At 35.8% G+C, this 26,668-nt stretch overlaps 4 protein-coding genes across 4 annotated transcripts; 1 reads left to right on the forward strand and 3 right to left on the reverse strand.

The window, feature by feature from the left end:
- Positions 1–1,080: 1,080 nt before the first annotated feature.
- On the forward strand, positions 1,081–6,794 carry LOC103958390 (vacuolar protein-sorting-associated protein 33 homolog). Its single transcript, XM_009370641.3, has 22 exons — positions 1,081–1,219; positions 1,335–1,374; positions 1,472–1,552; positions 1,810–2,004; positions 2,123–2,233; positions 2,368–2,433; positions 2,690–2,797; positions 2,918–2,962; positions 3,331–3,387; positions 3,827–3,924; positions 4,156–4,207; positions 4,345–4,401; positions 4,548–4,610; positions 4,696–4,802; positions 4,908–5,030; positions 5,119–5,200; positions 5,327–5,397; positions 5,487–5,567; positions 5,833–5,890; positions 5,991–6,052; positions 6,169–6,262; positions 6,415–6,794. Exons 1-22 carry the CDS (start codon positions 1,167–1,169, stop codon positions 6,496–6,498), a joined length of 1,788 nt encoding a protein of 595 aa, XP_009368916.1. The 5' UTR covers positions 1,081–1,166; the 3' UTR covers positions 6,499–6,794.
- Positions 6,795–7,117: 323 nt separating this feature from the next.
- Positions 7,118–10,707, reverse strand: LOC103958389 (U-box domain-containing protein 14). The gene is made up of 4 exons (XM_009370640.3): positions 10,441–10,707; positions 9,028–9,144; positions 8,475–8,888; positions 7,118–8,385 (listed from the first exon to the last, which is right to left on the reverse strand). The coding sequence occupies exons 1-4, from the start codon at positions 10,705–10,707 to the stop codon at positions 7,303–7,305; spliced, it is 1,881 nt and encodes a 626-aa protein (XP_009368915.1). The 3' UTR covers positions 7,118–7,302.
- Positions 10,708–14,430: 3,723 nt separating this feature from the next.
- LOC103958459 (SKP1-like protein 1) lies at positions 14,431–14,868 on the reverse strand. Its single transcript, XM_009370721.1, has one exon. It carries the CDS (start codon positions 14,866–14,868, stop codon positions 14,431–14,433), a length of 438 nt encoding a protein of 145 aa, XP_009368996.1.
- Positions 14,869–20,433: 5,565 nt separating this feature from the next.
- On the reverse strand, positions 20,434–23,532 carry LOC103958387 (ras-related protein RABF1). The gene is made up of 8 exons (XM_009370638.3): positions 23,277–23,532; positions 22,909–22,985; positions 22,372–22,455; positions 22,113–22,207; positions 21,811–21,916; positions 21,036–21,125; positions 20,852–20,938; positions 20,434–20,653 (listed from the first exon to the last, which is right to left on the reverse strand). Exons 1-8 carry the CDS (start codon positions 23,299–23,301, stop codon positions 20,609–20,611), a joined length of 609 nt encoding a protein of 202 aa, XP_009368913.1. The 5' UTR covers positions 23,302–23,532; the 3' UTR covers positions 20,434–20,608.
- Positions 23,533–26,668: the final 3,136 nt, after the last annotated feature.

Below are 26,668 nucleotides of genomic sequence, written 5' to 3' on the forward strand. Positions count from 1 at the left end.
TACATATTTGATTTGGGAGAAGGGCATTTTAGTAATCATACTGGTTTATATTCCGATTCTTTTGAATTAGTAAACAGCTTTATGAAATTCTAGTCCGATTCCAGAACATTTAAGTAAATAGTTTCAACAAGAATCCAATTCTAACTTCTCCTCGTTCCAACTCCTCCTCAATTCAATTCCTCCTATTTTCATTACAGTTACGTAAACGCGCCCTTAAAGAGTTGAAAGGAGAAAGGCGAAAGGGAGTTCAGTCAAGATACATAATAAATAATTTAATTTAGAATCGAACTCGTCATCTATGAAATTTGAACTTAAAACCTCTCAATTATAAATAAAAAAGAATATCACTAAAACGTAGTACTAGATGACTTCAACTTTTTTTTGTTAAACTTAAAAAAAAAAAAAAAAAACATTCTTTCTAAATAAAAAATGCTACATTTACTGTATATTTGTAAATTTTAAAAAGTGAGACTTACAGTTAAATTTTTGAAGCCATCCCACCCACCACCCCGACCCCCACCCCCCCCAAAAAAAAAAAAAACAACAAAAAAAAAAAGAAAAGTCAAATATCTCATATTCATCGACCACCCATCTCTGTAATAATATTCCACTCTTTTTTTAGTGTAGACAATATTATTTGTTCCAAAAAATAAAAATTGACAATATAGATATATTGTAATGACGAGAATGTCCCAATCTCCAACTATGCAAATGAACCCCATCAGCTCCTCAATCAAACATAAAATATCTTCGTTAAATAAGGATCAAAATAATAAAAATACCCCATTTAATAAAAAAGGGATCAAAATGATTTGTAAACAATTGAGAGTATTTTAGTCATTTTATCATTATGTAATGAAGATTTTTTACGGAGGATCAAAATGATTGATAGTGGAAAAACTCATAGACAAATTTTATTAATTTTAAATCTCATAATCAAAATAAGGAGTTATGTCAATTTCAAAAGCTCTTTTAGCCAAAAAGCCTATATTATTTTTAGGGCACGGGCCTAATTTCGATAGTACCAAAGCAATCTAAGTCCTACCCAAGGCCCAGAATAACGAGTCCAGGCCCATTATAAAGTTGCTTCAAGCAAGTTTCATCGTCTTCGTCTTCGAGCAGGCGAGCCTGCTCCGCAACTGAAAAATTGGAGGTTTTGGACTGCCATGGCTCAGATTCCCAACTTAGACAATGCTCCGATCAATCTCACTTCCCTCAGGTACTATCTGATTACAATCTCCATGTAATTTCTAATTAATTTTGTATTTTCTTCCTATATATCTATATATGTATATATATTATTTAATTTTTGTTTGGATATTATGGTACAACAGGGAACAGTCTCAGAGGGAGCTTGTGAACATCCTCAAGAATGTGAGCTCCAATTCGTTGATTCAATTTAGTTTCCGTTGAAATTCAAATTAAAAAATGTCTTGAATTTTGATATTTATGATTGTTCTTGAATTTGCAGATTCGAGGAAAGAAGTGTTTGGTCATCGATCAGAAGCTCAGCGGCTCTCTCTCATCGATCATCCAGACTTCGATCCTCAAAGTAAATATATCACACCGTTTCCATAGAAATTCAAATTTTCTGGTGAATTTTGTATGGTTTGTGTTTGTGATGCGATTTTTATGCTTGTTAAGCTGGAATTTGAAGGGGAACTCACATTCGAAATTGATTTTCGGTTCTTAATTTCGGAAAAGCAGTTGTTATGTTCAACTGAAATGAGCTGTGAATAATGCAGGAAGCTTTTTCTGGTGGAATTTAGATTGTAATCGTTGTTTTTTTTTACTGGTGCATGCAAACAGGAACATGGGATTGAATTGCGACATCTTTCGGCTGATCCCATTCAAACTGACTGTTCCAAGCTGGTTTACCTTGTCCGTTCAGAGCTCACTTTGATGACGTTGATTAGTTCGCATATTCATAATGACACGTCAAAAGGACTGCAGAGAGAATACTATGTTTATTTTGTCCCTCGACGTACGGTTGCTTGTGAGAAGGTGAGAACGCTTTGGCTATTACAGATGTACTTACTCGCAATAAGTTATGGTTTTTGATAGATGCAATGTGCGTGTTTTTGGATATTGAATGATGATAGATACCATTTTGGTTTTGCAGATCCTTGAGGAGGAAAAGGTCCATCACTTGTTGACTATAGGGGAATACCCGCTATACATTGTTCCTTTGGACGAGGATGTTTTGTCATTCGAACTTGATCTTTCTTACAAGGTACTGGAGAAATTCCTCATTTTATATTTGTGAATTTATTTTAATTATTTTGATTTGAGCTTCATATGTTCAAAACTCGTTATAAACCACTGATTTATATTTATTTACTTTCTCTTTTTGTTTATGCATGGTAGGAATACCTAGTCGATGGTGATACAAGCTCACTTTGGCATATTGCAAAAGCGATTCACAAGCTTGAGGTTGTCAAAAATACGTGCACAATTTGCTCCGTTTACTTTAACTTTAAGCTTTCGCTTTTGAAGATATTTCTGTGATTTATTTGAATCACGTAAGCACGAATCCTTTCACCATATGTGTGTGTATATATATATATTTATATGACAGGTATAAGGTTAGAGCAACAATTATGAATGTAGCCAGAAATATGCTTCTTGTTACTCTAGTTATTGTTCTTTGCCTGTGGGTGAAAATTGTGCCTTGTTTATTGTTTTGTAGTTTTCTTTTGGGGTGATACCAAATTTGAGGGCGAAAGGCAGGGGTTCAGTGCGTGTTGCTGACATTCTAAACCGTATGCAAGCTGAAGAACCGGTTAACTCACCTGATGTAATTTATACATGACTTTAAGCTCCTTCTCTTATGAATTAGTTTAAAAAGAATATAAACTGCATACTAAAATGTACGTTTCATATTCCCTCCACCAATATATCTTGCTTGTGACTTCAGATGGTTGTGCCAGAGATAAATACTCTCATCCTGTTAGATAGGGAGGTACTCTCTCTCTCTCTCTCTCTCTCTCTCTCTCTCTCTCATCCTGTTAAAGTTACTTAGTTTGCCACACAACATGGCGTGTTCTGGCCATTTCTTGTTGGTACATTTATTTGCAAGACATGCAATAAATAACTTTAGGTTAATTTCATGAAGTATGCCATATTAATCAATTTGTTCACGATTTAAAGTTTTTATTTGGAAAAGGAATAGGAAATTGCAATAGTGAAATTATGAACTCTTCTTTATAATTATGGCATACCAATCCATTAATCAGAAAGTTACAAACTCACATTCTGCTACTGCATATTTTAATGCAAGTGTACTGTGAATTGTGGTTTTTGCTTACATCGACTATTCCTTGGATGTAGGTGGACATGGTAACTCCCATGTGTTCTCAACTAACATATGAAGGGCTTCTTGATGAAGTAAGTCATTGTAAAAACTGGAGGAAGTATATATTCAGTAGAAAAATCAATCACATGTCATGGTTATGATAAAAAGCTGCATGGGTATGGTAGGTAACTAGGAATAGCAAGCATGTTAAAATTTTGAGTTGCTCGTGAGGTTTTATAATCTGGATTATAGCATACCAATTCAATTGGCATGCTAAGAATGTATGCAAGTTTTTCCAATAACTTTTTCATTTGTTTTTCATTAAATCATTATATTATAGAATATATCTACTCTTATGAATTAATTGCCTAAGACATAGATTTGTAAGTCAACTGAACCTAAGTCTTTTTTTGTATTAAACCTAAAACGTTAATGAGAAACCTTAAATTTTCTGAATTGAAAGTAAAGAAGAATTCTTGTTTGTTTGTAATTTGAATTAGTTGTAAGCTATCCCTAATAGTTTCAGTGCAGTTTCTGCATATCAACAATGGTGCTGTTGAGCTAGATGCATCTGTCATGGGGGCTGCCCAACAAGAGGGAAAGAAGATGAAAGTTCCACTTAATTCAAGGTGTTTCATTGTTTGCTTGAAAGAATTTTTATGTAATTCAAGGGCATCATGTCACACATATACTCATTTGAAGTCTTTTTGCCCATCCATAACACTCGTTGCTCTCAAATGCCTATACCATCGTAGTCTTTTCTTTTCTTAATTGTTTTTCTTTAATCATTTTTCTTCCTATGTGCTTCTTTGGTCCTCTGTCTTTTCATACTTATTTTCTGTGTATCGTAATAATCACAGTGACAAGCTGTTTAAAGAGTTACGGGATCTCAACTTTGAAGTTGTTGGCCAGGTTGATCTATATTCACCACTTTAAATTGTTCTGTTTGTTTCTTTTTCTAAAGCTATTTCTTCTAAGTTCTTATAAAAATGAAAAGAAATTCTTCCCAGCAGTTCCATTTCTCATTGCTACCTGCAGTATGATTGCAGATACTACGTCAAAAAGCACAATCAATGAAGCAGGACTACACCGATGTGACTAGCAATGTAAGTGAATGTTATAAGACCTAAATACTTGCCCTTCTGCAATCATGAGATGATTTCGACTCAATTTTCTATTCATGAACCTAATGGTATTACCAGAATTTTATTTTATTTTTTTCTAATGAAGTGCTATATAATATTGCATATAGAACCAGACAGTTTCTGAATTGAAGGACTTTGTCAAAAAACTGAACTCGTTGCCAGAAATGACTGTAAGTAATTCTTTAAATCATTCATTCATTATAAGAATTCATCCAGGGAGTTTTATATTCTGATTTGCTACAATTATTGCTTCAGAGGCACATAAATCTTGCTCAGCATCTGTCAACGTTCACGTCAAAGACATCATTTCTTGGACAACTTGACATGGAACACACAATTATTGAGAGTCAAAGTTATGACATGTAAGCTGAATTTAGGCTGCTGTTGAGAACTTACATGTTTGGGCTTTTTATGCTTCTCATTTTCTTTAGCCATGTAATTAAGACTGAAGGAGTTTATGAATGCAGATGCTTTGAGCATATTGAAGAAATGATCCATAAGCAGGAGCCTCTTGTGAATGTCCTACGTCTTCTCATATTATTTTCTATTACAAATTCTGGGTTGCCCAAAAAACATTTCGACTATTTAAGGCAAGTGCTCTTCATCACACACTATGTTTAAATTTAATCCTTTTTATTTTATATCTTATATTAAATGGTTTTTGTATTCTTGGTTTAGGAGAGAACTACTCCATAGTTATGGATTCGAGCACATGGTTACACTGAATAATTTAGAGAAAGCTGGATTGCTTAAAAAACAGGTTCATTTTTATTTTACCCTCACAAAATAACGCGCTAGTTTCATTGAATAATTTAGTAACTGGTGAATGGACCTGTGTGCATAAAAGAATAAATGTGGATTCATTGTACACGTCTGAACTTTGCAGGAGACGAAAAGCAACTGGCTGACAATTAAACGTGCCTTGCAACTTGTAGTTGAGGACACTGACACTGCAAAGTATTATTCTTCTCAACTTTTGATTTTCTTTTGGCAGTGTTCCCTTTTCTGTGGTACTAACTTGGGGATGCAATTTTCTTATATCACAGCCCCAATGACATCTCCTATGTGTTTTCTGGATATGCACCTCTTAGCATTCGCCTCATCCAGCAAGCTGTTCGATCTGGATGGTGAGCCTAATTCCTTAACTAAAATTTTTGTTGCATGTTCGTTTTCTTTCTGTGTTTGTTTGTTTGTTTCTTATCTTTTTTCAGTAGATCCCATCAATTCTACTTCACCAGGAGTATATATTCTGCAAGTCATTTGCCCTTTGTTATAGTCGAGCTCTTAGAAAACCACTGGAAATGATAAAGATACACGATCTTTGGTTGTAAATTTTCATGATCTCGATGCGTGTTTAATTTGCTCTAAAACATGCAACTTTTTTACTTTCAGGCGTCCTATTGAAGAGATTCTGAGGCTTTTACCCGGACCACATTCAGAAATAAAGAGAGTAAGTACATTTCTTGAGTTATTCGTTCTTATTTTATCTTTTGTGTGTGTATATTGGATTACATGTTAAGCTGCTTTTTTCTGTTGTAACAATTTTACAGGGCAGATTCTCAAGCAGCCCGTCGGTAGACACTTTGCAGGGGCATTCGGCCAGTGTAGACAAGTATGTCCCAACTGGTCTTATTTTATAAGAGTCTGCTCTGAGTACTGTATACTTTGATTTGTTGTTTGCTAATGCTGCATTTATACTTCAATGCAACATTTCTGAACATATCCCAGGGTATCTGATGGAAGGCGTTCTCTAGTACTTGTTGTCTTCATTGGTGGTGTAACGTTTGCGGAGATCTCTGCTCTTCGATTTCTCAGTGCTCAGGTATGTTAATTGTTTTGCACGTATGAAATCTACGACATTTCATTATGTTATACAATTTGGTAGATGGATGGGTTGAAGCACATTTACTCCTCTCATCTGTTGTCTGCGTCTTGTCCTAATTCCTAATATCTATGGTAATTTGGATCTTGCAGGAAGGGATGGCATATGATTTGATCATTGGGACCACGAAAATGGCCAACGGCCGCACCTTGACCGAAACATTCATGGGAAGTTAGATTGACAAGTAAAGTTTTGCTGGGTTTCATTTTCTTCTCCTTTCTGCCTCGTATAAGTAGATCAATCCCGTGTGGGCTAGGCTAATGCTGTGTTTGGTGCTTGCTGAGATCAAACTTGTTCTTATTGTTCCATATATTTTCTCGTGACGATTTAGTGGCAGCAATTTGAGTATTTTTTTCGCGTATTTTGTTCTGTTTGAATATACATTTTAAGTTTTTTTGTATTAAGTTTATTGTGGCGAAAATGGAGAAGCTTAAAAGCACTTCTAGACGAGTTATATTCTACTTTTTTGTTACTGCTGTTTTTCTAATACATTTAATTATTCACTCAAAGAAAAAATTGGATTTTTTTTTAAAATAATGTTTTTTGACAAACGATAGCGTTAGTGGTTAAATTGTTAGTTGTTAGGGGAAGGGAGATTTGTGGGGATTGAACTTGCATAAGGTGCATAAACATGATTGTTTTACGTTAATGCGGTAAAATGCCATTTTCATAGTTTACAAACCTACCGTGTTTGACCTGGAAGAAAAGCACATATTTGTTCTAACAAATGAAATCGGAGAGATTGCGACGCTTCCATATTTTTTCACAAATAAAATACTCAATTTGGAGTTCCAGTTAAGTTGACAAATTTGTTTTACTATTGTGGAAAAGCTGGCCACATTGAATTGCATTCCTGCCTTCTTTTATAGTACTCTACTTATCCCCTTCTACAAGAAACACCAACATGTCACCACCGCAATATAATGCATACGTCGTATAGTACGCGTAAAACTACACTTTCTCCATCCTAATAATACGTACTAGGATTGTTGGGGAACAAAATCATCGTCGACTTGTTGAAAGAGCTCCAAAACGCCTAAAGCTTTTCTCTTGGCCCTATCAGTGCCACTTTCCGACAGTTCCTTCATTACCTCTTCTGCGCCGAGTTCCCTTGCTAGTTTCAACTGCTGCAAATCGCCTGTGCATAACGACCATAATACAGCAGAAGCATTCTCCCGGTTGCGTGGGAAGCCGGTTCTTATAACTTCCACCAAGACCGGGATTGGCTCAGCTTGGGCAATTGCTGCCTTCCCTTCTTGGTGGCTAGCCAGAATGGCCAGGATCGCTAGTGCTTCATCCACCATCCCACTTCCCGCATCCTTGAGCAAACTCATCAGTGGGGGGACAATGCCTGCCCTTACAGCCCTGGCCTTATTTCCCTGATAGATTGAAAGATTAAAAATAGCGGTAGCAGCATCCTTTTTCCCCCTTGGAGTCCCCTCGCACAGCAATTTTATAAGGGCTGGGAGAGCCCCAGCAGCTCCAATTGCCACCTTGTTTTCGTCTACAACAGACAAACTGAAAAGGGTTGCAGCTGCGTTTTCTCTAGCCTCCATGCTGCCATTTTTCAAAACATCTACTATATCGGGTATAGCTCCTGCATTTACAATTCCTACCTTGTTGCTGTCGTTTATCGAGAGGTTGAGAAGTGCTGTAACAGCATGCTCTTGGGTCCGAGGATCAGCGGATGATAAGAGCTCAACAAGGAGAGGAATGGCTCCTGCCTCAGCAATACACACTCTATTATCTGCGTTCCTCTTTGCTAGCAAGCGGAGCTCACCAGCAGCTGCTCTTTGTTCTTCTGAGTTTCCCTTTGCTAGCCTTTCTAACAAGGAAGCAATAGAAGTGCGATCACAGTCTGAAATACAGCTTCCAGCTTTTCTGTTCTTACCATTCCCTTGCTTTTTGGGTAGCTCAACGCCATTGCTTTCACACCACAAAGCAATTAGACTCTTCAAAACATAGTTTGGTGTTATGGCCGTGTGCAACAATGTCTGCTGCGTTTTGGGACAGGTTTTGTGTCCTGCATCCAACCACTTCTGAATACAGGATCTTTCGTATGTCTGCAAAAATAAGTGAAATCATCAACCACAATGAAGTACAATAGAGAACTGACAAAACTGCATGTTGTTAAAGAAGTTCAAGGATGTACCTGTCCAGTAGAGACAATCACAGGATCCTTCATCAATTCTAATGATATTGGACACCGAAAATCATCTGGGATGACAGGAGATCTGTGTTTGATCGTGCTCTTGTCACGTTCAGAGTTCTCGACTTCTGGGTTTTCTTTAAGCACCAAGTCCTTTAGCTTCTTAAGCAGAGATTGCATGTTTTCAAAGTGGTCCCCTATATCTCCGTCACTTGCGATAACCAATTCATGGAAAGCAAGTGACTCTTTCTTTAGATCGTTGATGGTTCTGAGGTACAGCCTCTCTGAAAGTCTTTTTATTACTGCAGGGTCAAGATCTTTGTCTCTTACTGCTATGGCTAAATCCATCTCCAGTTGCGAGTCAAGGCAGTCCTTTTTTTCTTTTGCTCTTTTGAATTGAGCATGTACTAGTTCAATCTGAAGGAAATTACAAGGTATAGTGCTTGTTAAATACTTTGAAATTAACAGCATTAAAAAAACGCAAAGAGAGAAAAGATGAACTATGAGTCATTTTCTGCTAATAATTTCTTCTATGGAATGCAGGTTGTAAACGTACCTGTTCGGAAACTTCCTCTGACATGTCAAATTTCTCATAAGGAATTTTACTCAATGCTGCTTCAATTTTAACTGTCATTTGGTGAAACTTATCAACAATCTCGTCCCTTTGCAAAGCCTGTTACATAAAGAAAACAGTCTACCATTAAATCAACTAAATCTGTTTGCAGGGCAAGAAGGCCAATGCACAGTCTTACAGCAAATGTGTTACATAAAGATACATGCTCGTATCTAGTGCTACCTGCACCACGCTTCAAATATGGATGTTATTCACATATACATCCATCTTGGAGGATGCCAATCTTACTTTCTAAATGAAGGCACAAACTCACGATGAAAATGTAAACAATTGTACTACATTTGATCATTTTATTTAGTTAAAAAGTAGGATATCACAATAGAGCGAGAGTACATGCAATTTATTGTTAGAAAACCTCCTTCGTATGAAAGCGCAACACTCTAAAAGCCAAACTACGAGGTCCTTAACAAGAAAAGCTATCACAACAACTTAATTAAGCTGGCAATGAATTATTTCGTGGAACGTTCACTTGCGAATTACATAGATGAGAAGTTTTCAAGTCAACAAACATGGAGCTCGAAAGACTATTCGACAGAGGTTCTTAACTTGAGGCTAGCACGAACATTTTGAAGTCTTAATGACATTTGGTTATGGAAATGTCAACAAGATTCGGTTCATTTCCCACTAGCTAACATACTTTTTAGTCGGTTAAGGGCTATGAACTAGGCAACGTGTACGATTGAGAAACTGTGTACCATTAAGTTCTTGGTTGTTTTGTGTATTTTACATGATTGAGTAGAGTTGTCTACTTATTAGATTAGCAACATGCATAATTTGTTGCTAATTAATTAAGAAATAAAACATATTTCATTGCAGCATTATGCTCCTTCCATCAGAAAACAGAAAGGACAGAACTTGAGTTTCAGAATCCTTTTCGAATTAAAACTGCACTCGAAACTACCATGTGTTCCTAATTACTCTCCTCCTCGGCTAAGAACTGTAAATCCTGCAAACTGGGAACTTCGAATGCTATGGGAAATGCTACCAAAACCCAAAACTTTACTTTTCTCTCTCCACTTTCCTTCGTTTTCTCAGCAACCAAACAGAAAATAGAAAAACACAAACCAAACAAATTATGCTCCTTCCATCAGAAAACAGAAAGGACAGAACTTGAGTTTCAGAACCCTTATCGAACTAAAACTGCACTCGAAACTACCATGTTTTCCTAATTACTCTCCTTCTCGGCTAAGAACTGTAATCCTGCAAACTGGGAACTTCGAAAGCTATATGAAATGCTACCAAAACCCAAAACTTTACTTTTCTCTTTCCACTTTCCTTCGTTTTCTCAGCAACCAAACAGAAAATAGAAAAACACAAACCAAACAAAGCGAGTACCTGATAAAGTTTGCTCCCTTGGTTGACCGACTTGATGAGCTCCTCAGCCGAATTCAAAGCCTCCCCCAGCGACTCCAAAGCTACAACTTCTTCTTCCCCCAGCGCTTTATCGCTGTCCCTCAACTCCTCGAACAGAGGACTCAAAAGCTTGACTCTCCGCACGAAGTTCCCGTACATCTTCCTGAACGCGTTTCGGCACTCGGGCAACTCGGAAATCGCCTTCACCGACTCGGCAAGTTGACTCAGTACTGAATTGCACGGAACCATGTGAGATTGGGAGCCGAATTGGAGCGGGAGGAGTTGGAATTGGAGGTTTGGTAGGAGATGGAGACGACCCAGAAGAGGAAACTGAAGGATTGGGATTGGGATGGCGGTGTCAAGGAAGAAAGGGGCAAAGTTGGAATGTAAAAGTAAACGGCAGGTCTGGTGGTGGTGGCAAAATTGGAATGTAAAAGTAAACGGCAGGTCTGGTGGTGGTGGTGGTGGTGGTGGAAGAAGAAGGTTGGTGTAGATTTTTGGTAACGTGAAGAGTTGGAGTTTGGTCTGTCTGTCGACTATTCGACGATGGCTAGAGTCGTGGAAGTTTTAAAACTCACAAATAAATAAATAAATGAAAATAGTTTTACAATTTTCTCCAAGTCTGCGATTTATAGTGTTATTTGTTCGGATAATTCTTCACAGTTTAACATTATTATCACGTTAAAATTATAAAATAGATAATTTTAACGAAATACTTCTGGTATTGTTTATTTTTAACAAAAAAAATCATATTTTTACTTTTTTCTAGTACTATTCATTACACATTTATTTGTTATTTTCATTAAAAGTAAATTTTTTTTAGACTTTTCGTAATTTTCCTTATAAAATATGGTACAAAAAATATAAGGTGATAGAGATTTAATAGAAACTCTCACTTTTGAGAGTCGTCTTAGCATTTCTTGTATGCAGAATTACGAGATTTATTTAATACAACAATCTTATTTACAATAAAAGTGAGGTGAAATGTTAAGGAAATTATCAAAAGTATAATTTTTCATAAATTCTATGACATTTCACAATTTCAATTTTTGAGTAGTACTTTTTATAGTTGAGTTTGAATCTCTTGCTCATCGTGTTTAGAGCAATTTAAGTTAATATCGACTTTATAAAAAGAAAAAAAAAATCATCCAATACAGAATATAGTTTTTGTCGCAAATGGTCGTTACTATATTGATAACAAGGTTTAATGGGCCCCAATTTAATATTAAACATATATCGTCATCATATTTGTATGCCTTAAACTTTGAGACATCATTTCCAACTAGGTAGAAATTTTGGTTAAAGAAAAAGTGATGTCATTGAATTATGGCTTCATAGTAAAGTTCGGAACTAATTACTTAATCCTTGTATGGTGTTAACTGCTGAGCTCAGATTAGATCACTTATGACCAAATTTTTGTTGCCTTTTGACGGAACTACCCTTTGCAATTGTGTTGCAAAACAACTATTCAAAGCAGATATCAAGTACAAATAAATAAATAAATAATCACTATATTTGGGGCCAGTCAGTACTACGGATGATATTTCTCCTCACTTGAAAGTAAGAGGTCTTAGGTTTGAATCTCATGAATGACGAATTTGGGTGGATTCGATACCAAATTAGATTGCCCTATTATGTGTGGCTTAGCCGAACTCCCTCTCCTCCTAGTGTAAAAACATCGATGTGCTAAAAAAAATTCACTATGTTTGGGATGATAATGAAATAAATTAAGAATTTACTTTAAAAATTATGTTTGAGCGAGAGACATTCAAATCATGAGACTTCTAGACAGTTAGCTTAGTAGTTATACCTATGTTTGGGCGAGAGACATTCAAATTCTAAGGTATTTAAGCAAAACAAAGAAAAAATAGATCACATAAAGTTAGATGAGAGGAATTAGAAAAATATACCACATGAGCATTACAAATGTATGAAAGGGGCATTTGTAAATGATTTCAACCAAGTAATCATTTGCAAATCCTTGGCACATAACTTTTGTAATGCTCCTCTGGTGTATTGTTCTAATTCTTCTCGTCTAATTTTATGTGATACGTTTTTCTTCATTACTATGTCTAAATCCTTTGAAATTTAAAAGTTTCTCACGCGAATATACCCTTAGATTGTGTTTGGTATGCAAGAAATAAAGCATGGGAATGAGAAATTATTTCCTTTCCCATGCTTGGTGAATCTGGCTTGAAAAAAATGTAATAAATGTTGGAAAATGAGGTGGGAAAACCAAACTTATGAGGAATGAGGGTTTGCATACTTTACTTATGTGAGAAATCTTCGTTAAATTGAATGTATTTCTAGTCAAATCAACCTTTCAATTTGAATTGATGATTTCTTCAATTTAATGAAAAAATTTCACAAAAAAGATCATAGTGATTAATGATGGACAATTTCAGAGATAACTTTTGATTTTAAATATCAATGACCAAAATAAAGAGTTATAATTATGCTAAATTTAAGGACCATTTTAATTAAAAAACCATAGTCAATTTTTGACATGAGCCAAATAAGAACGCGGCTAGCTAAGCTTAGCCAGTTATGACGAAGCCACCACGGCTCAGTCAACTACGCGTGCCAAAGAACAGGTTCCCGCTGGCCTAATAACGAACGTGGAATAGTTAACCAATCCGCGGCCATGAAAAATTAGTTTTGCGGGGACCCACGACACGCGTTTTCTAGATTCTTCGTTTACTAGTCTATTGGGCAGATGGAGAATTCCATCACTATCCGCCGGTCCCTCTCATGCTTTCGATTCGATCTGGACCGTCCAGCTACCTTTGTCAATTTGCTTGGCTAAGGTGTTTACGCAAGGCTAAAATGATAATTGAAGGGTTTTTTTTGCTAAAATGTTCATTGAAATTGATAACTCATCATTTTAATTGTTGATAATAAAAATAGATGGGAGTGGTCACTAAGTTTGTGTATTGTAAATTGTTTTGGTCTAAAAACTTTGTCAATATCCTCGTTTAGTGAAGGTGTTGGTTTAACAAAAATACCCTTAAAGACGTGGTTACGCGGACTATTTAATGAGGCTATTGATAGATTTTTCAAGGATTAAAATGATTTATGATGGACAAACTCACAGACCACTTCTAATGGTTTTCATTGTTAAGTTCCACAGTAAGTAGTTATACCAATCTCAGTAACTTGTTAACTAAAATACCTAATTGAATTTCTAAGTGGTGGATTGTCTGATAAATAGAGACTTTCTTTTTAACTCGTTAAGTCTCAGATTCAACTTTTTATTCTCGTTTAGTCTAATTTAGAATAACAAATATCGCTAGTATATGAAAATTTAATCACAACTGACTGATCGAATTTTACTCTTATTAGCAAATTCATATAGTTTGCACAACCGAGAGAGTGTTTTTCACTAAGGCCAATTATTAGTTATTATGCCCCGGTATAGCTTATAAGAGACCAACTTCTATAATGAAACGTCACAGCTATTTGCATCATTAGCACGAGATGCCGCAATAATGTGTACTTTTGTCATATAAATCATTCTCCTCCTATAAAAAGTTGAAAATTAATAATGTAATTGCTTTTGTAGGTTGTTAGTCTTAGAATAGGTCATGAATTCGATTAAATTTTGAACTCGGCTCATAATGACCTAAAACCACAAGAATTTTGTTTGGATTAGAATAAGTCATGAATTCGATTATATTTTGGCCTCGGCTCATAATGACCCAAAACCACAAGTATTTTGTCCACGAGATTAGATTTGATATTATCGTTATCTCACAAAGTTGAAATTTAAAATCTTAGAGATAATTATTTTCATTTTCGTAGTATTACTATCTCAACTGTGCATTATTCATCCATATCATACGTATGTATTCAAAATCCCATATAGAAGTGTGATTGAGATTAACTTGAAGAATTAGATTTTGATGCCATTTGAGAAACAAAATTGTATTTCGAAGGAGATAAAAAGGGAACAACAAATTGCAGATACATATTTTAATGCTTGCTGGGAAACAACTCGCAAATCTCCTCAACTGTCTTGACCTTAATCAAATCTGCAAGCTTTTGAAACATAAGATCTTGCAATTCCTTCACGGATAAAAAGCTTGCAGTGCATAAGAGATCAATGACAACGTTGGCTTGGTCCAGTTCCTCTACAAACTCAGCCTCCCACTCTTTGATTAGTTGTGTGTTGGACGTGCTTTTTGTAGTACCCTGATGAGAAGCATTGCTGTGCTTAATCTTCCACCACTCTATCACCATGACTAGGGTTTTGGAGTTGACCTCTGGCAATGGTATCAAATGGTTGACACCGATCACGTCGACTAGGGATTTTATGGGTTCCGACAGCGCTGCCATAGCTTCTTCTACTTCGAATATTTCGTTGTTTGAGCTCCTCAGTTTCACAACCCTACTCTTTGACACCGACAACATGGTGATTGATCGTTGAAGTACAACTGAAGAGAGGAGAAACTATTGTGTTACAAAATAGTTATCAAGCCGACTCTAATACGTACTGTGTGTATCTAGTTATTAAAGAAATAAGTAAATAGAAGGCACTTGAGCAATTGTTGCTCATATAGTATTAAATTGGATTTGATAGGATTTCCTACCTAGGTTTGGAATTCCTTTTACTTTTAAAAGAAAAGTTTTGAAATTTCATAAGATTTTGGATTCCCTTTTTCTTTGAAAACGAAAAGTTTTGAAATTCCATACATAGAATTTCCTACCAAGATTTGGAATTCCTTTTACTTTTAAAAGAAAAGTTTTGAAATTTCATAAGATTTTGGATTCCCTTTTTCTTTGAAAACGAAAAGTTTTGAAATTCCATACATAGGGTGTTAGGTCTTTATCCATAAATTTCGAGTCTGAAATTCCCTCTCTTCAAAATTATTGTAATATTTTTGAACTCTTTCTCCCACCCTTAATAATAATAAATTAAAAAAAAACTAGGGAGTATATCAGTATTACCAGGATTAAATACTGTTTTTGATCGGGGAAAAATAAAAAAAAAATCTAAAATCATACATTTACCAGGATTAAATACTGTTTTTGATCGGGGGAAAAAAAATTATCTAAAATCATACATTTTTCCAGGATTAAATACTGTTTTTGATCGGGAAAAAGAAAAATCCTAAACCCTATTTATGTTAATAAATAAGTAAAAATATATCACAACAATTCCCACAGCATATAGCAATTACACTCTTTGCAATTTTTATTTTATTTTTATTTTTGTATATACCAATTAAGCTCTTGCAAACTAAACAGTTTATTGTCTATCAAGATGCAATCTAAACACTTAACAGGAGCAGTATAACTATTGTAGAGTGCTAACAACAATTTTCAAAATTAATGAGATATTCATATTGTTAGCATATCTGTTTTTGTCAAAAAATAGAAATACGAAATTCCTAGATTAATCAGTTCGAGAGTTCGAGAACATATCAAACAAAAATATTCATTTATCACAAAAAGTTTAGAACATGTATTCATAACTTAATACTCAAAACGCAGAAGAGATAGATCGTACTTAAACATTATGAAACGATGTATTAATTGAAATATTAATGCGTAACTTTCTTCTATAATTTTGTAATAAAGTAAAGAAAAATCACCTTTCGAATTATCTTTGTTTTCCTATTGCAATTTCGTAGGTTGAACTTGAAGTACTAGAGGCTGGCAGAGTGGACCGTGGCAGAAACTGAGTAAAAAAAGAGGGATAAAATTAAAGTGAGAAATTGCAAAAGAAGAGTAGAAAGAGAGTCACACGCTGATACTTGTGAGGCTTGTTAGGGATTTAGTACAACCACTTAAATATTTTTTAAGATTAAGTACAAATAATTATCTAAATAGGGAATTGACAACCTTTTAAAACATTCAAAATAACTATTTAAAGATTTAGTAGTTATCCGTACTTGATTAACACTAGAAGTCTTGATTAAATAAGTTTTTGAAGGAACTTTTAAAATATTAATACATCCCATGGCTTACGTTCTGTGCAAACTGAACCGAAGCAGTCGACCAAAACTTAACGGATAGGAAACCCTAGCTAGCCTAGGGCTTTTGGGTCGATATCGGATATATACCAATTAGCAATGGGGAAAAAGAAGCACCAGCCGCAATGATCTGGTGGCACAATTTCCTAATTGAATTCCATTTCCGTTGTATGCATACGCTAAAAATGGGAGATAAACAATTTTGGAAACAAAAATCCTGAAGTACCACACAGATTCCTCAAGCCTAATCTCCATCTCTCCAGTTCTCTCTTTGCCGTCCCTCTCTTTCTCTCAGATAAATAGGTCACAACACTTTCGAGGATATGTTGTCAATTTTGTTATTTTTGTATTTTATTTCACATTAGGATTCCGTGCAATACCTACTTTGCTATCAGTTAGGGTTGTTATCCTTCTGTTGTCATATGTTGAGGAGAACCCAGAAGAGGCACAGCTCCTGCAAGAACATGAACAACAAGACAGAGTTGGTGGACCTGCCCATTGAAATCCTTATCAACATCCTTCTGAGACTGCCTGTAAATTCGCTTCATCGCATCCAATGTGTATCTAAGGCCTTCTTAAACACGGTTGACGACCTCTCGTTTGTTACACTGCACATGCATCGTTTACTTGGTAGTAGTAGTGATTGTACCAGTGATGTTCCTCATCAAGGCCTCGATTTATGCTTCTCATCGAATCCTCAAAAGGAAAAGCAAATATTAAGCACCCATTAATATATCATGGCGACAGCAACACTTTGAGAAAGATAAAAAATGCAAATATTTCGGGGGTTTAGTCCAGACTGCCATATTTCAGTCTCTTGTTTTTTGCAACTTGACCTTGCTTATTGGATCCTCTTAAGGGGGAGTTCTAATGCTTCCCTGCGGCCAATAACACTGGTCTTAGCTGCCAGTGTGATTCGTACGGCATGGGACTTGACAGCATAACCAACAACTTCAAGATTGTTCGTATTTCCCAACATAACTATGAGAAACCGGCCCCCGTGGAACAAAATGGTGAAAATGGTATCGGTGGCTGAAGTTCTTGTACTTGGCACAAACTCATGGCGAGAGATAAATTCGGTTCTTCCTCCTTGCCTCCGGTTCTCCAACGAAACATCTGCATATGATATGGAGACACACATTGGTTGGTTCTTGGTCCAAATGAGTACTCAACTATTGGGGTAGAAAGCGATCTACCAACTTGGACTTCAAGAAAGAGGAGTTTTATTGGACTACTCACCCGACCTTAGAAAAAAAAGTCGTGTATCTCCCTCGCGCTTCTTCACTTGCTTCATTTGAGAGGATCTTTAGCCCTAGTGATTGTTCGTCAGATAGTCATATGGAGATATGGGGATTGAAAAGTTAATGACAAGAAAGAGTGGGCTCTCAACTACAAAATAGATATGAAACATCCTTTTCGGAATCCTCATGTGTCGGCATGTGGTGAATGGTTTCCAAGATACTTGCCATGACCACACCAGTAGAAGTTTATTTATTTTGGATCTAACATGTATTTCCATGAATCGTGCAAAACTCGAAGGTAGTAAATATTATAAGAGGATCTTTAGTTGTACCGATAGCTTGATTTCTCTAAACAATTGCGGAGATTTGGTTGAAGCAAAACAAGTTACTGAAATCTCTACGTCTATTGAGAATCTGGCTGAAGCTGGAAAAGCACGCGGGAGAAATTTGGTTTACTTTAGATCAAGAGGAGCTTTATGATCTTATTATATTATCAGATTCGGGGTTTTTATGTTTTTTTCTTAATAAATATTAATAACAAAAAGTGCTCAGTTTCTAATTCTCGGAGATCTTTCTCCCCACAACCTTGTCCAAATTACTTTGTTAGTTTCTAGCTATATATATATATATGTATATACACGGGTTGGATTCGGGGACACATGTTTTTAGCACATATTTTGACATCTATTTTGTAGGGCTTACTTCGTAATGTATTTCAAGGATGTGAACCGCGTCTATATTTTAGTACATCATTCATAAGTGTTAGTCTCAAAATTAGTATCAGCTGCATAACCGATGATTTCAAGATCTTTTTGTCCTTCAAGTTTGTGTTGCGAGCATGCCAACTCACGGCCTGGAGGCCAATGTGATCTGCGTTTTGTCTGACTTCTTTCAAAACGACAGTGACTGAGGAGGGAAATAATAGAACTATATGTAGCATTATTACTTTTCATAGTAATTGACCATGAGTATGGTTAAGATGGTGTACGTCTTAACTAGAAGTGTGCAGTGACAGACATCCAACTGGATAGCTTTTAGTTAGAGTTGCACCTTGCCTCTCTAACTCGTCTAGGACTCTTACTTTAAACATACTCTATTGTAACACCTACACCTCTTACATGCATATTTACCTGTTAGAATCGATGATAATATACTGAGAATTATCAAACCCTACAAGGAGCGGGAGAGAAATATGTTGACGAGCCAGAAGAGGATGAGGCACGGTACCTGCAACAACACCATCACCCACACCACCACCACAACACAACCGAGTTGATACACCTACCCATCGAAATCCCCATCGACATCCTTTCATAACTGCCTGTAAATTCAGTTCGTTGCCTGCAATGTTTATCTAAGGCAGTGTTAAACACAGTTGACGACCTTTCTTTTGTTACACTGCACAGCAACGTTTACTAGTATTAATTGCCCCTCTGGTGTTCCTCGACTTATGCTTCTTATTCAGCAAACGAGCAATTGTTTCCCAGTTTTGGTCCAAACTGCCATGTAGTTTGTATGTTGCTTTTGTATTCTGCAACTTGTTTTTCTTTGAAGGGAGATGTTCTTATTGGTATGGATCTGTTTTGTTGAATCCTCTTGAGGGAGAAGTTCTATTGCTCCCACTCCAAAAGCCAAAGCCAATTATACAGGTCTGGTCCCCTATGATTGCTACGAAATGGGATTTGACAGCATAACCAACACCTACAACATTGTTCGTGTTTCCCCACATGAAACCGATGACCAAGATCGGGAATGCCCGTGGCACAAGAAATTGGAAGTTGGTGGCTGAAGTTCTTGCCACGGCGAGAGATAAACTCGGTTTCTCCTTACAATTTATGCTACAACCACCACAAAACCGCATTTGCATACAGACACGCATTGGTTGGTCAGTCCCTCACATCGCTACTCCACTATCGCAAGCAATCTACCAAGTATATTTCGTTTGACTTGAGGAAAGAGTAGTTCTTTTGGACTCCCCATCCCACCTTAGAGAAAAAGTCCGGTACCCTCATCGAACGTTTTTCACTTGCTTAATTTGGGAGGATCGCTAGCCCTAGCGGATGCCTCATCAGATGAATATATGGAGACAGTAGGTATCATATGAGGATCTTTAGCTGTACAGGGAGCTTGATTTCTCAACAGAATCACGAACGAGGAGGGGTAAGCTTCATGTCACTCTGACTAGCTGTAACTTGTGTTTTTCCGTATCAATAGAATATTACGTACTGAAAAATCACACCATATTCTGTTTGAATACATATCAGACAATATATTGATGTGCGACAATTTATCATTGGTCTTAGTTGGTTTTGCTTTTCGGAATATCAAGAAAACCGACGATATATGTTAGATTATCACACTTTGATCAGCTATATGCTATGGTCGATTCCCAGGCATTTACAGATTATTCGTGTGCAAATTACGATCATGTAGTTCCAACTGAAACTATCGGCTGAAACCCACAGCCCGGTAAAAAGCAAAAGCTACAACCTATTTCACAATATACACAAACTGAGAAATTACAAAAAGGTAACAAGGTCTTTAGATATGATTTGGTACTGAGGTGATTCTGAAAAAAGCTGGTATCAAAAAAAGCTGGGAGCTGTTTTTGTGTTTGGTAAACATTCAAATTCAGCTTTTTTTTCACAGTTTTGGATGAAAAAAAGCCAAAAACAAGAAGCTGCAAAACCCAGCTTTGAAAAACTGACTTTTTTTCACATCTGTTTTACATAAAAGTTTACCAAACACTATAATACTGTTTTTTTTTTCAAAAGCACTTTTACAAAAAAGTTTACCAAACACTCTGTTGCTTTATTTCACAGCTGCTTATTCTCACAGCACAGCAGAAGCAGCTTTTTTTCAAAGCACAGCAATACCAAACCAGACCTTATAGCATGAACAAGTTCCTTAGTGAATCGGCTTTCATGGATTCTGCTAAGTTGATGAAGGGGCTGGACGGGGTAGTCGCTTGGCAATTTCCTGCCAAAATAAGTCATACTGTCAGCGGTCCGAGCAATAGATAAGCTTTGGATTTAAGGGTTTATAATTTGGTTTAAAGTTCTGGTTTATAAAGGTGTTAATCTGAAGTTTGTATGGAGTCTACTGTAAAATAATAACATTTCAACGGCTAATAACAGAACCATCCTATGACTGAAACGTAAATGTAATTAGGGTTACCTCAAACAGCTGATTAATATTATCTGCTGTCTTTGCAGATGTCTCGTTAAAGAACATTCCATTCTTTTCAGCGTATTCAATTCCCTCCTTCATAAATAAAAGAGATGTTTATTTAGTCCTAGGAATGTCTACCTTACAAGTACATGGAAAGAAGATGCACTAGATTGAGTGGTAAAGAACTCACTTGAACAGGAACTTCACGTTTCTCATGAAGATCAGCTTTGTTACCGACCAAGGCCAAGACAATATCAGGGCTCCCATGTTTCTGTAGCTCCTATAGAGAGCTAATACTTATCAATTGTTGGCAAACGCAAATTCACACCAAAAGAAACCAGTTATTAAAAACTTGAAATAATAAGTGTAATCTAAACAAAAATTCATCTTTGGTAAAGTCCATGTAGCAAGGGAATGTTGCACATTCAATAGAGCTTAAGCTTCCACAATGCACATTGATATGCAACCATGCAATTATTAGCTCCTTGTTCAATACAGTCAGCTGCTCTTCCTCCATGGAGTAGTTTTACCATATTATGTTATCATTTAAGCATCGACAACAATCTACCTTAGAGGTTCTTAGTCAGCCAACCGGGAACCCAGTGTCCCACATGTTTAAGTCTCAGAAAAGTTATTAAAAAAATAAATAAATAAAAAACTAAACCATACTTTTGTCACTGTTAATAAAAAAAAAATTACAAAAATTTATCACAAGAATTAAGATTTTGATTGTAGACTATAACTTATGCAACCGGTGAGGTATAAATTCTGCAATTGGACCCATTTTGAAACCTCATATTTTATTCAACAGTTTTTACCTCCCTCAAACCTGATGCTTGCTTAAATGTGGAGACAAGAGTATAAGGATCATTTCCAAGGAAAGAAAAAAACAAAGGATGTACACCTAAACAATTAAAAAAGAAAAAGATCACAATTTATGATTTTGTGCCCTTCAGCAAAGATACCTTAACCCAATACTGCGCTTTGTTGAAAGAATCAGGACTTGTTATATCATACACAATAACTGCAACTGCAGCACCACGATAATAAAGTGGGGCCAATGCAGCATACCTGAATATGAGTTAATCAACAATCAATACTCTTCTGCAAAAGGATAATACTGCAAGAAAAAGTATCCAGGGAAGAGTAAACGAGAGGGCAAATGCGGATGCCTTGGAAACAAGAACATATGATGAAACTTCGCCATAAAACATTATATATGTCTTAAACTAGTGTTCATATATCCAAAAATGTTTGGCCAAAATACCTCTCTTGTCCTGCAGTGTCCCATATTTCAAATTTAACTGTTGTAGAATCTTGCAAAGCTATTGTCTGCGACAAGAATGAAGCTCCAACAGTCACCTGGAATCATTAAAAACCAGAAAATTTGAGTAAATGATCATCATAATAACTTCTATATATTGAAACCCAAAAACAGGGTACATAGACAAAACATTTCCCGGAAGTAAAAAAAAAATCATGAGACCTACATGCGGGTTAACATATAGCAGTAACATGTTCCTAACCTTGGATGTGGGGTCAAACTGACCACGAACAAAACGCAGAACAATACAGCTTTTACCAACACCAGAGTCGCCCAACAATACTAGCTGAAGAGTGACAAGAACGAAAGGTTAGATGGATTCGGTTGTATGCCTTATATAAATCATAACAGCTCCGCTAAAATGCTCAGCTCCACCTACTACCAGTTTGCAGAAGACAAGTTATCTTATGAGTTTCATCAATCCGATCCGACATAAATAACTGATTCAAGAAAATAGTTTTAATCATAAATCTAAAAGATGTCAAGAGTCGAGACCATATTTTCATTCTCATGCCATTGGGACGCATTTATGTAATGTATCGGTTCAGATAGAAAATTAGAAATGCATCGAAACTCACTCATATATGTTTAGTTAAAGTTAGCATTTTTCCAAACCCACAGTAACTTTCAAATGATCAGAAGTTAGTAATGAGTATAATGACTCAAGTATCACACACTGTCAACTCCAGATAAGTGACAGTAACATCATTAATTGAATAAATTTACCCTAAATAAATACCTTTACGCGTAGATTTTTGGCATCAGAAGCTCCACCGTTTTCGGAATTTGGCCCGGCCAACAGCCCAGAACTCCTATCTGCAAGCAAACAATCCCCATTCAATCAAATTCAAAGGAAAAAAAAAAAAAAAAACAGAAACAAAATTCACAAAAGGGTTATCGCAATCGAAGCAATTAGTGAAAACCCAAATCCTAATTAAGCAAACAAACAACCACTCTATCTCCCTCTCTCAATGTTTCAACTCAATCTCGCTGAGCTTAGAAATCAAGGATATTGACCAAATCAAAGGAACCCAGACAGAAATTTCAATGTGATAAAATTGAAACAGTAAAACCCTAGAAATTAAATCCCTCAGAGGATCCATTTACCTGGAAGGGAGGCTGAGCAACCCATTGCGAGCCTCTGATGTTCTTATTGAATATGCAACTGTAAATTACCGGTGCCCGCGTGTAGGTAGGTGTGTGTGGATCTAGGGTTTATGTGGAAGAGAGGAGAGGAGAGGAGAGGAGAGGGAACAGGGAAGGTGAGTGAAATTGCAGAGATGGTGGGTAATTGGAGGTAAAAGTCTAGGTCGTTAATGGCTGGTACAAACAAACTTTTTTTTTTTTTTTTTGGAAACTGGTACAAACAAACTTTGTAAGGAAGGAGACCGCACGTTTTTACAAGCCTAGAAGTGTCTTTATATATGTTGAATTACACGGCAAGATTATGACAATTATCAATCATGTTTTGCTTTTCTTTTGAGAAACATGATGATGATATATTTTCTAGCAACTAAATTTAGGGGCACATCTATGCTCTTAATCAATTATACATTATTGAGTTTTCACGTTTACCGAAATGTGGTACGAGAACAATTTTCACTTCTTAACTTTCGCTTGTGTTCGTACCATAGAAAATCAAAAATTGTGAATTTGTTCGAAAAATCTATAATCAAATATCTAAATGTTTCAAGAATTAGATCGACTATAATGACTAATCAATCGTATTTTCTTTCTTAGTTGATGTGATTAATAAATTGCATTCCTTTTTCTTATCATATTTCTAAGTTTTGTAACTCCTTTAATTTATTATTTTTGTTAACCAAATATGCCCTAAAATTTAACAATCATTTGTCACTCATTACTACGGTCTAGTGGTATTCCTTTTTACTGGTAAGTGAGAGGTCTTAGGTTCGATTATCGCCAAAGACGAATTTGAACCACATTATTACTAGCTTATTGTGAGACTAAGTCCAGCCCCTCCCCTTAGTGTAGATAATATCAATTGTTCAAAAAAAAATAAAAAATAACAATCATTTCACATTTCCTTTCATCATTTTTGAAATACTAATAACAATTCCCTTTATTTAAACACATATTTTAGAAGAAAACTATTTTGTATAGGGCAAGACTCAAGAGGGGGATGAGCACAAACAAAACTACAATTTTACAAATCTGGCCTTCAAGATTCTAAAATACTAACTAAATCACTTGGAGTTTCGCTAAGGTTTATGAAGACTCAGATTTAGACTAACTTTGCCAAAAAATTCAGCACCATAACTCAAATTTTTGTAAGCATGTTGAACAATGCTTTCCTCAAATCTTTGCTGAAAACCTTGCAGAAGCACAAACATAGGGTAATCACTCTCTCAACAACACTAATGATTTTTTTTATTCTTTTTTTTTTAAGGGGGACAATTAGTGGCAAATCACTGTTATTCACTCTTTTCGGGCATGGAGAGGCTATGGAGAACTCTGCCTGTGGCCATAGTCAAGCAGACTCACCAGCTTGAAATCTTGAACCCAAAAACTCCCATATTTTTTATTTATTAGAGAGTCTCAGTTTGCGCTCTTGACCACTTGTTGTGGTTACAATTCTAATATATTATTATTTGGGAATGACTCTAAAACTCTGGGCTAGGTGTTCTTTGGGCTCAAACTAGTAGACAACAGAACTTTATGAGCCAATTTTGTGTTGCTTGTTCAATTTAGAAATCCTTTATTGGCCCAAATCATCAAGGGGTCCAAATTTCTATTCACACGATGCTTGAGGAGATTCAGCGTTCTTATTTCCTGGCAGCCAAATCTCACCCCAAAACTTCCCCATATACAAAATACAACATCTTGCATTACTTTGTTACATCCCTTTAGAAATGTTTTTAGTATAAGTGATTTTTATTGATAGAAAAAAGAAGAAGTTATACTCAGTGTTTAAACCATCGTATAGTTAGAAATTTTGATATGGAAATTTATAGAAATATCGATGATATAGTGATATTGATATCAGTTATCTTTGATAAAAATTATGAAAATTTACAATATGGTGGGTATGACAACTCATTATTTAGTTGAAATTGGAGAAAAAAATTCTCAAAATTTTTAAAAGTTTGAAATTTGCAATGGGTTTTGGCAAAATTCTTATAGTAAATAGGTAAATATCGTCAACATTCATTCGTTTTCCTATATCTAGCCGATATAGGATGGAGTTTGGGTTTCACCCCTTTTTCAATATCAATACTAGTTATACCTAGTCAGAAGAAAAATAAACCTTACAACCTCAAATATTTATTTTTCTTTTTCTAATTTTTCTAAAAGATAAGTCCAAATTTGTCATGTCTGGCATCATATGTACCAAATAGATATCCAAGTCCTAGGTAGCTGGTCATCTATAGACTTGTCTATAGTGGAAGGTACAGTATGGAAATGGAATGCAAAGGAATTATGAAGGATATATCCCATCGGCAGTGGGGTGGCAAGTAGCTCAGAAATATGAGGTTGGAAATAAGCAAATATAGACATACTTCGGTGATATTTGGATGTCCTGAGGATTAGACTAAGCAACTTCCTGGGGGACAATCCCACCTGAAGTGAAATAATTGGAGTCCTTTTTTAAGCAACATCGATCGTTGATTTTTCAGCTACTAAGACATTTTGCTTATAACCACATCCTTGTTTAACATTCCAATCTTTAAACTGTTGTAGTTGGTGGTACCCAACAATTACTCTTCAATAATAATAGAGCATTTCTAATAGTTTCTTTCATTTTTGGGTTCAATATCTAGTTTCAACTTTTGGAAATGGAATGGTTCAGAAAGAGACATCGTGGCAGAACTATGTGGAGGGATAGACTGGTTTTATTCAATGTTTAAAATATCAGTAGTGATAGATTATAAAAATATCTACGGATACAGTGCATATCGATATTGGTTGCTTTCGATGAAAATGATGAAAATTTAAAATGAAGCTTCAGTGATTATCAAACATTATTTTGGACGAAATATAAGTGTTTCTCCGATATATAATAAATGTGTCAGAAATATTGACGATATTTGTCGATTTTAGTCTAAACTTAGTAGTTTCTCTGATATGAGGTGAAATTTAAACTTCACCTCCTATTTCCATATCTTTCTTTGATTCCTTGAATATTTCTTCAAAATATTAACCATATCGAAATTTTTTTAAACATTGGCTCTCCGTCACCCCGACTTTGACCAAACCTCTACCTTAATTGTCGGCTCCAAATCTCTAGCCCAACCTACTTTACCATCTTAATTCTGCTCCGAAGACCCTAATAATAGTTACGAATTGGATTTCCCAAGAATATTTTTGTAGATTTCTTTTATTTTTGGTTTCTCCCTCTTTAACTTTATATACAACTATTTTGAAGCTCCATCTAAACAGATTTTCAAACATGTCACTTACTCTATGAAGGGAATATATCTGTATTTATCCATCTAATTCGGCTTTTGAATGTGGTGACTTTTCGTGAGACCTCTCAA

This window comes from the organism of the source record quoted next, unplaced genomic scaffold, assembly GCF_019419815.1.
Source record: "Pyrus x bretschneideri cultivar Hongxiangsu unplaced genomic scaffold, Pyrus_bretschneideri_v1 Contig32, whole genome shotgun sequence".
NCBI lineage: Eukaryota > Viridiplantae > Streptophyta > Magnoliopsida > Rosales > Rosaceae > Pyrus > Pyrus x bretschneideri.

Excerpts from the sequence above, each read along its gene's own strand:
- LOC103958389 (XM_009370640.3), bottom strand. The coding sequence starts at position 10,707 with ATGGTTCCGTGCAATTCAGTACTGAGTCAACTTGCCGAGTCGGTGAAG. Across the intron at positions 9,145-10,440 it reads AAGGGAGCAAACTTTATCAG|GCTTTGCAAAGGGACGAGAT; the intron begins GTACTCGCTTTG and ends TTTATGTAACAG. Across the intron at positions 8,889-9,027 it reads CAGAGGAAGTTTCCGAACAG|ATTGAACTAGTACATGCTCA; the intron begins GTACGTTTACAA and ends AATTTCCTTCAG.
- LOC103958390 (XM_009370641.3), top strand. The coding sequence starts at position 1,167 with ATGGCTCAGATTCCCAACTTAGACAATGCTCCGATCAATCTCACTTCC. Across the intron at positions 3,388-3,826 it reads ATGAAGGGCTTCTTGATGAA|TTTCTGCATATCAACAATGG; the intron begins GTAAGTCATTGT and ends GTTTCAGTGCAG. Across the intron at positions 4,402-4,547 it reads ACACCGATGTGACTAGCAAT|AACCAGACAGTTTCTGAATT; the intron begins GTAAGTGAATGT and ends TATTGCATATAG.
- LOC103958387 (XM_009370638.3), bottom strand. The coding sequence starts at position 23,301 with ATGGGTTGCTCAGCCTCCCTTCCAG. Across the intron at positions 22,208-22,371 it reads AGTTTGACCCCACATCCAAG|GTGACTGTTGGAGCTTCATT; the intron begins GTTAGGAACATG and ends TAATGATTCCAG. Across the intron at positions 20,939-21,035 it reads AACGTGAAGTTCCTGTTCAA|GAGGGAATTGAATACGCTGA; the intron begins GTGAGTTCTTTA and ends TTATTTATGAAG.
- LOC103958459 (XM_009370721.1), bottom strand. The coding sequence starts at position 14,868 with ATGTTGTCGGTGTCAAAGAGTAGGGTTGTGAAACTGAGGAGCTCAAAC.